At 40.3% G+C, this 9,682-nt stretch overlaps 1 protein-coding gene across 3 annotated transcripts; it reads right to left on the bottom strand.

The window, feature by feature from the left end:
• Positions 1–4,639: 4,639 nt before the first annotated feature.
• Positions 4,640–7,525, bottom strand: LOC148025752 (epoxide hydrolase 2-like). 3 transcript variants are annotated; one of them, XM_087692987.1, is made up of 5 exons: positions 7,273–7,525; positions 6,761–6,969; positions 5,886–6,056; positions 5,562–5,797; positions 4,640–5,191 (listed from the first exon to the last, which is right to left on the bottom strand). In XM_087692987.1, the coding sequence occupies exons 1-5, from the start codon at positions 7,340–7,342 to the stop codon at positions 4,942–4,944; spliced, it is 936 nt and encodes a 311-aa protein (XP_087549113.1). In that variant the 5' UTR covers positions 7,343–7,525; the 3' UTR covers positions 4,640–4,941. The 3 variants fall into 3 exon arrangements, with proteins under 3 accessions (XP_087549113.1, XP_087549114.1, XP_087549112.1); XM_087692988.1 differs by having other exon boundaries at positions 4,644–5,191; positions 5,550–5,797; positions 7,212–7,274; XM_087692986.1 differs by having other exon boundaries at positions 4,645–5,191; positions 5,550–5,797; positions 7,273–7,522.
• Positions 7,526–9,682: the final 2,157 nt, after the last annotated feature.

Genomic DNA, 9,682 nt, shown 5'->3' with positions numbered 1-9,682 from the left:
GAGTGCTTGCTTGGTGAAGATAACTCAAGTATCAAGTCTAGTAAGGCCATGAATTGAGAGAAGTGGTCAGGAAATAGCAACGAAGTGCTAACACTACTAATAGACACCAAAAAAATATCACCAATAGTAGTTATACCCTATGATGGACAAATATATTATAGCACATACATATCCTAGAGGAGTTATATGACTCAAACCACCACTATCAATGAGCCAAGGCCTCTTAGAAGATAAGATAGTCAATAAAGAACGCTCCTCCATCTTATGGATGTGAAGGAACACAAACTTGTGTAATAGTTGGTGAAGAAGTAGAAGGCTCAGATGATTCAACTCCATCCTCACTACTGGACAAAGGTGATGGCATTTCTTCCAATAGTTCTCTTTAGGAGGATGAGTGTCCTTCTCACATTGTGGGCATTTTCATGCATGTCCTCCATCTTGTTGATGTGATCTTGCATAAAAGGGAAATGATCAACAAAAAACATTTGAAGTTTTTCTCTAGGGTGATACGGTGAGCAAAGGTCTTCTACTAGTAGAGAGAAGACAGCTTCATCCATACCTCCGATGTGGTTTTGAAGTTTGCACACATGCACAAGGATAGAATCGTGTAGACTCATGAAGAGAAAAGATCGCACTCTAGAATTGAGTTGATCCCAAAGGATTGCTTTTTCAATTGTGGAACTAATGCAAGAATCATCTATTAGATGGGGGATTGGCATAGGAACAAGCTTCCACAAGTCGAAGGTGTCAAGGATACACTCCATGTTGCAAGACCAAAGGGAGTAGTTTGTACCATCAAGTTTATCTTCTTTGGGGAGAGAAGCATAAGCACCTAAACAAAAGGTATCATAACTGCAGTACGGGGACATGTAGTACATGTCCTATGAGAAACATATAGAGAAGCAAGGGGAGGAGGGGGAGAAGGGTGATCTTCTTGATCTATCTGACTGAGAACATGGCTTTGAACACCGATCTTCATATCGCTCTTCATGATTATTTGACTTATGGGATCGCTTATTGGAGGAAGATTGAGTGGTCTTCTTATCCAAGTCATCAAAGGCATCAAACCTGTGTGGTACTTCATAAATCTTATAGACTTGCAAACACAAAAAAATATGCTGCGTTTTGGTGTCGGGCTACCCAAATGGAGGAAAAATCAACTACACCTTGCACAAGGAAGTCATAGATACTCCACACTTTGTAGAAGGCCTAAACAAGGCAAAAAATATGCATTCTTCATTACAAGTCTACTCCAAACAACAAGCTAAGTCAATCGTCTAATACATTAGGATAAAAGATAGCATGCATGTAAAAGCATTCAAGTGGAAGGTAATAAATTCTATAAACATACTTGCAATGTTTGGGAATCACAAAGGTGTTGCTTAGGTTTGTCCACAATTTTGTGAAGTCCACCTCCATGAATTATGAGGGACCCCTTTAGATAGTACACTTAAGCCCTCCATCACCACTTTGTTCCACTGGATATCCAGGATAAAGTTTTCATTAAGAAAGGGAATGATCTGAAAGTCGAGTTGGCCAATAATAGGCAATAACTTGCCATGTTCACCACTATTGACTCTTAGAAGTCAGATGATGAATGCGTTAAGTTCTTTTTGAATACGCTACTTGAAAAATACTTCCATTTCATTGAACACATTATCTTATTGCCCCAATTGCCAACCTTCAATGAGTTGGAGTATCAATTCTTATATTACACAAGGCTGCACGATCAAGTCGACAAGGAGTCCTCCACATACTCTTATTCAAAGAGGGTTCCATTTGCCTCTTCTTTGCAAGGGAAGGTGGCAAGAACTCATAAGATGCAAAGACAAGCCAAAACAAGCCACACCCCTTTCTCTAGAAAACAAATTTAAAAAACCCATCTAGCAACAACTCCCTAAGAAAAATAAGTTTTATATACACTAGGAAAGATTAGGCCATGTGGACGAGGTGTCATACAAAGGCCCAGGGTCTTCCTCTTAAGAAACCTTGGAGAAGAACCTAAGAAACCTTGGCAAATTGCTACAACTGCCTCCCCTCCTGCTAAATAGTCCAGTGGGGCTACACCTCCCACTGCTGCCCCGTTTGTCTCCTTTGCCTCACTTGCTACTAGATATGTGGCACACAGATAGCCTTAATAGCCTCTATTTTTCAATACTATTGGAGGATTAGCTAACCGGTCTACTAGCTCCTCACCCATTGCATTGTTTGCATCCATTCCTAAGCCATCCTTTGCACCTCCATCTAAGATCACTTCTCCACCTTATTATGCGTTTCATTGACAACCACCTACCAATGCCCATATACAATGGCAAGCCACATCCTTAGTCTTTCCTTCTTCAATCTTTTGTTGCATTCACTCATAGAGAGATACTCATTACATTGTTTTTCATTTAGCTCTCCTTTCTTGTTTCGTTCTACTTTGGAGCATCTCACTACTAACCTCTATTTTGTAGATTCCAATCTCTGTTGCAAGGTTTTATATTGCATTATAGGACTAACATGCAAGTTTGCATTGGTCTTTTCTGGGTAGTGACATGGGATACACACCACCCCTTTCCTAGTTTCATCTTTCCATGTGATTTGCTTTTCTACCAACACAAAGGCTCTCTTTCCCGAGGCGAATCATGCAACCTCTCTCTTGATACTATCATGATGGGGACTTCTACCTTGCTCTTCCAATTGGGGTGCTTCATCCTCATCTTTATCATCATGGTTCCTAGCACCACACAAAGCCCAACATAAGGCTTCTCTTCCTCCTTCGCCATAGACATCTGAGAAGTGGTTTATGGTATTCTACAAGATCCAACACAAGGCCCTTCCTCTTTCCTCCCTTGGTCTCTTTATCAGATGCCTTGGTCTCTTTGGGGCGATCACCTAGACTCCCTTGGTAAGATAGCTATTGCCTCTATAGTCTTGGTAGGCCACTAAGCAACCGATATACACCCTTTGTCTGATGCCTTCACTACTTTGCGGTCAGATGCCATGGGGTTAAAAATGGGCTTGAGCTTTTCTTCCAATCCCTTCTTGGTTCATGTTCTAGGCCTTGAGAGGGGATGTTGAGCTAAAAATTCCTTCTATTTAGCTTTTCAAAACAGCCCCAAAACAAGCAAACTACCAAAAGTACCATTAAATGAGGAGCAGTTCTAGAGAGTTTTATATGTCTCATATGCAAAAGCCTAATTTGGGAGGATCCTTCCACATCTATAAATAAATAGGTTGCCCACCATTCAACCCCATCCTTGTGTGTAGGTTCTTCACTTCCATGTGTACTTATCAGCCATCAGCTACTATCCCTTTGCTTCCAACCTTGTCCAGGTGGCTGTTGGTTGCAGCAGAAATGGAAAAGATGCGCTTCCATGCACTTGACTTTGATCCTGGGCCCAAAGATTCCAAGATGCCTGGAAGGTGACCATCTCTACAAGAGACAACTTGTTGCTGCGGAGGCTGCTGGCTAAGAAATTCATTACTAAAGATAATGTATCCAAGTTTAAGGATGTATCCCCCTCGTGCTTTTCTGTCAGTGCAAGAGGACTCCCTGCATATTATCTGGGCTTGCCCTGAGGTCAGATGTCTATGGAATAAAATATTTGATGTCATGGGCAAAGCAGGCTTGCACAGCCAGCTGAGCATGAGGCAAGCAATTATCAGGGGTAAGAGGTAACCTTAACAAAGACTTGAAGCACCATTGGGACCTAATCAAGGTGCTGGTTCTAAAGTGCTTCTGGTCCATGCAGAACACAGTCATGATAGGCCATACATAAGGCATGAAGGGCCTTTTAGCTAGCTGCTACAACGGTGTGCTGCAAGATTTTTTGTTGTCTTAGGATTGTCAGTAAGAGGCATAACAGCTACAATGTAGCTTATAAGCTACTTAAGAAATCTTGCTGATTTTGCTATTGCCCTGTTGATCTTTTTCGTGGGCAGCTAATTCCATTACGAAGTTGTACAATAGTCACTTTTTCCTTCCCAAGGCTACCCCAAATGTTTGAGCTCAAGTAAAACATGGCCACTAAAAATTTCTGTGTGGTATATGTTTATAGACAATTTACAACATTAAATAAAAGAACAAAAAAGGCCTTGACTTCCCATTTCAGAAGGCAATATTTTTGCACTCATCTGACAACCACCTATATGCATAAAACACAATATATCTTTCCAAAAGCTCAAATCAATTCAAACACCTAATGAAAGTAAAAGAAAGAGAATGCTTTATGCTTTAAACCAAGAGTTTGAGAGTCCCATCGTATGCTTGTCAATTGTCCACTTAATATGGCACTAGTTGTTATACATGGTGAGAACATGGGTCCAACACAGTAGCAATTGACCATCAAAGACACACCATGAGACTCATTATATCCACATCAACAAGTTCAACAAACAATGCGTGATAAACAAGTACACTTTTTATAGCACCAGTTAACTAAAATAACCATTGGCTTTTGCCAAAGACCCATTTTTAATTGTTGATTGCGCCAGTATCAATATGCCAAGGGGTTGAACGCAGAAAAGTTAGAAGGTTCACCACCTGAAAAGCATTGCATGAAAATGAAGATCATCTTCTCTAATCCAGATGACCCTTTCTTAACCAATCTCACTGAAAAAAAACAAGTTGATGATAGAAGCTTTAATTTCTCTGAAAAGCTATGCAACTAGAGAAAGCCCAGATTTAAAAAAGCAAGAAGTAAGAAAAGTTAATGAAAGCAATCGATCTGATTGAGAGAAGCTCTTGGGAGAAAATAATATTCTAGATGGCAAGACTCAAACTATTTGAATGTCAAGGGCATAACCCTTCACTGATTCCCCCAAAGCTACAAAAAACCTTCATATGCGTTACCAGCTCTCTGTGTATGGTAGCAGAGAGCTTCAATGGCTTGATCCTCTCTCCAGCCACCATTGTCAGCATTCAAATCTAACCATACAGTCGGTCAATCTGCTACATTACAGTTGTCCATCCCGTGGCATGAGTGAGGTTAGAAAGTCTACAATAAGGCCACTCACTTTCTCTGGAAACTGCTCCTGCATGAAATGTGTGCCTTCCTCAATGTAGACTGTTTTCAATTGAGGTAAAAGGCTTGGATCAATCAACAAGGACCCTGTTCTTGTAGTGCTGTAATCACGATTTCCAATCACAAGGAGCAAGGGAGCTCGAATAGTGAAATCTTGTCTACTCCCAAGTTTATCCAAGGTGCTGCAAAGCTCAAACACCAAATACATGCGGATCATTTAATCTTTTCACATGGAAATTGTTCTCGTGCTCCTTAACAGACAAGTTTCAAGCAGCATGCTACGTGGTGTTAAATTGAAGTTCAACATAAACAACCGATTAACCTGTCATAAGCACATGTAACAGTACCAAGCAGGCACATGTGCCACTTTGATCTGGCTGAATGCATCAGCAATGCCTGGTATTTCCCTTTAAAAGAATTAAAGGCTGACACTTAAGCTGATATATGGGTCTGTAAGCATTAACCCAAACATATGGAACTCACTATGATCCTGCATACTCAGAGAAAAACAAGTTAATTAGGCTTTTTTCATATTCATACCTCTGCCCGCACCTGTATGGGACTTGGATGGGGTACTTAAAGGTGGACTTCTCGTAAAGCTCTGCATAAACCTTGAGATCATCTTCTGTCATCCACTCAGGCAAAGGATCCACAGGCTTTACCAAATCCAATGTCTGCTCATTCTCAGATGCTATTGGCATCTCACTTTTACTGAACAAAATATAGATCCTCCTAATTACAGTGGCCACATCAAATCTACCAAAATCTGCTTCTGGGACCCCTGGTTTCTGTTGGTCATAAATTGAACGATTAAGCAAAAAGGCATTACATTGGAATCCACAATATGATGAGTTTCTAAAGTCCAATTGCACATACCGCCCATCTCCTCACATAATACCCTTCAGGCAGCTTCTGTACAAGTACACTCAATATCATGGGTTTCATAAAAGGCATTCCCAGAATCACGAGTCCATTTATGCGATCTGGATGTGCATATCCCAGGCAATAAGCCACAATCGCCCCCCAATCTTTGGCAACAATAAAAACCTGCTTTGGGAGAGATGATAGACATCCTTGAGGTCAGACATGAAGCTTAAGGCAGCATTTTCTGATTATCAATAGGAAATATGAATTTCAATGTGAGGACCTCTGTGAATGGCACCTCACACCTTCCAGCTGAGCACCCCTCATATCAGCTGATATATCTACAGGTATCAGGAAACTACAGCTTGAACTCAAATGACTAAATAAATCTCAAATCAGGTAGCATCATAATGTAGATGCCATTAAGGCCACAAGGCCGAGTCTCTTCTTCCACCAGACAAACATGCCTAGACCATTTGACATCTCTAATAGCCATTGAGGGGCTCAGCACACCCTAAGTGTGTGCATGTCAATTCACAGGAAGTTCTAGACAAATTCCCACTGTAATTCCCACATTGTGTCCCCAACCACACCTAGCTAGGTATGCAGTGCCTCCCAAGCAGAAGCTCAGGCTGTTGGACACTATAGGGGGCCAGTAGCGCTCTGCCCCCAACTGCACCTAGCTAGGTATGCGATGTCTCCTGAGAAGAAGAACTCATAATGTTGAACACTTTAGGGAAAAACAAGAGAAAACAGCCCCTTTTCTCACATGGGAAAACGTCAAAAACTTCTTGTGATTCAACCAGATTAACCATCAATAGCCAGTGCATATCCAGATGTGATGCAGGCCAATCAAACCAGACTAATCATAATACATCCATTCTTACCTTGTCTTCTCCAATGGCATCTAAGAGGCCCAGAACATCATCAACCGCGTCCAACCAATCATCCTTTGCAGGATCAGTATTCTGTGTGAGGCCATAGCCCCGGAGGTCGGGTGCAATTGCATGGAAACCTGCATCTGCGAGAGCGAGTATCTGATGCCTCCAGGAGTACCATATCTCTGGAAAACCATGTAGAAAAATGACAGCAGGACCTGTAGCAAAAACAAAATTTCCACCTTAATTGAGAGAACTGATGATAAAACAAGCTTCAGACCAAACATTTCTCAAAGAATTCTGAATAGAAAGCTCTGTTCTAGAGAACTTCTGATAGAAAGCTTCAGATAGAAGCGTTTTTGTTCTTCTTTAAAGGATTCTAACAAAAAAACTTCTGATAGAAAGCTTCAGACAGAAGCATTTTTGTTCCTTTCTAAAGGATTGTGATGAAATGCCTCACTCATCTTTGCTTCTGAGAGTAGGCTTAAGCTTTAATGGCAGAGCTCCAGAGGGAATTTGACCTGTGCCCAATTCTGCAATGTGCATGTTGATGCCATTGGTAGCAACAAATCGATGATTGATCTTGTCCATACCTATTAAGAATGGGACCCAACTTTTATTTTTCCAAAACTAGAAATTTCCAATGTTCAGTTTGGAAACACCTGATGGTTATAAGATGAAACCAAGAGCGCAAGTGATGAACAGTTGTTTAAACACGCTGAAGTAACCAAAGGATATAAGCCTGCACGTAGTTGTAGATCCGTGTAAAAGGCTTGAGAAAGTTTGGTTGAGAACCAAAAAAATCAATACTTTAGGAGTTATGAATTATTGTCTTGCATTGTGTTGCGCTAAGACTTTTTCAATATCTTAGAAGAAACTTCTTGTACATGAGAGTAATGCATGGATTTGTTAGCTTTATTGTTGCAAGAAGGCACCACTTATTGACGACGGCCTTAAATAGTTCTCTGTGTATCAAGGTATGTTCTTAAGGGGATGATGGCCTTCCATGGTTCTCCCTTGGGTGAAAGTTGATAGAGCCATATGAGACTATTCGCACGGGCATAGTTTGTTAATTGATACCTTTTACATGTTCGCACCTAGCTTGAATGTCTAGTTATAGTAAAAATAAAAACTAAATTGCATTTTCAAATGAGACCCAAAATGGGTCTTATTTATTTAACGGGGCCACTTGTAACCTAGAAGCATCAATTCTGTGACCAACATGTCATTTGTTAGTCGAGATCTAAGATTATGTTCCTTTTTTTTTTGCATGGCTATTTGAAGTCTCTCTCATGCAAAGTTTCCCCCCTCCCTCTCAAGCACAACATTCTTCTCCCAAAGATCTCTTATAATCACATAAAGCCTTGTTCTCCTTATCATAGCAGTGTTCAATCCACCAATCAATTTTACATAGGCGTCTCTCTCTCTCTCTCTCTCTCTCTCTCTCTCCATTAATCAATCAATTCGGAATGCCTTCGACTCTCTACAAAAATCACAAATTGAAAATTGAATTTAAGTTAACACTCATCGAACAAAACCCTTTATTGCCTTTGATTTTATTATATATATATATATTGTTATGTATTGCAATATATACTCCTTTATAGTTGCTCTACTTCATGAAGTTGTTGCCTCCCTTATGCTTTGTCCACTCAATTAATCTATACTACTTTATTATTTTGGCTACACATACAAAGCCCCAAAGAGCTCCCAAACCTGGAAAGGTTGCCAAACCTGAAAAGAGTTTGAATTTCCCAATCGATACTAGTTTGAATTTTCCAATGATTGGAAAAGATTGAAAAAAGTAATGGGTACATCCTCTCTCTCTCTCTCTCTCTCTCTCTCCCCAAATCGAGGGAGCAAAGGTCAAGTGCAGTAGAGCAAAGCCAGCAAGGGGGTCACACGAATCGGTCACATGAATCTAGGTCACACACACACACACACTCTCTCTCTCTCTCTCTCTCTCTCTCTCTCTCTCTCTCTCTCTCTCTCTCTCTCTCTCTCTCTCTCCATGTTCACTACTTGTAGTGTGTCATTTGCCCCTATTAAACATTCGAGACCTCTCCCACCCGCCAACCCCAGAGCCTCCATCTGTTCCCCTATTCATGGAGCTCTAGGGTGTCATCTGCATTCAATGTGCCAAGTCCACCTACAAGGCATCGTTCACCCCGCCGCAGCCAAAGCCTCCTCATCACCATTCAACCAACCACCGTTCATTTAATTGGCACCCACTTGCCATAGCCATTGGGGGAGTTTTGAGGTTTTGAAAAGGCCTTGTAAGTGATCTTAGAGAGAGAGAGAGAAAAAAAAAATATTTTTAAAAATAAAATTACTTTTTAGAGTTTTTTAAAAACATATAAAAATCGTTAATAAGTCATTGTCATGATATTCTTGTGCTCACATCAAACCTAGAAATCTAGGCCATCATAAAGGTGACAAAGGTTGTCATAATGAAGATCTTACTCATCCTCATTAAAGTGAAAAGTAATATTCTATTTGAATTTGTTCAACTTTTGATTACTTCCATCCATTCTCGCTCTCTTCTTTCTTTCCCCTCCTTACTACTTTCTTTTTCATTTTCCTTCTTATTTCTAATTCACATAGTTTTTCAATCCAATCTTGTAATCGTATCCTTAGCTATGGATCAGTCATCCAATGATCTTTGTAGCTCTAGTAAAAGACCTCTCTATCATCTTCATATTGAGTTAGATAGTGAGTAAGAACTAGTAAGGAAGAGAACAAAATCCATTACTATCACACAATCTACGAAACATATACTCAAGTTTGAAGGAAAGAAAAAACTTGATCTTTGGTTAGATGGCAAGCTATATCCCAAATATCCTAGCAAAAATAGCACTCTATAATATTGATGAGGTTTATAGGTGATGGTTATGATGGGCTTCTAGGTTATACACTTAACTTGGTTGTAGA

Source organism: Lygodium microphyllum, chromosome 14 (assembly GCF_053477565.2).
Source record: "Lygodium microphyllum isolate KBCC chromosome 14, Lygodium_microphyllum_v1.1.10, whole genome shotgun sequence".
Lineage (NCBI taxonomy): Eukaryota > Viridiplantae > Streptophyta > Polypodiopsida > Schizaeales > Lygodiaceae > Lygodium > Lygodium microphyllum.
The sequence above is the reverse complement of the archived record's forward strand: the minus strand, read 5'-3'. Positions and strand labels throughout refer to the sequence as shown.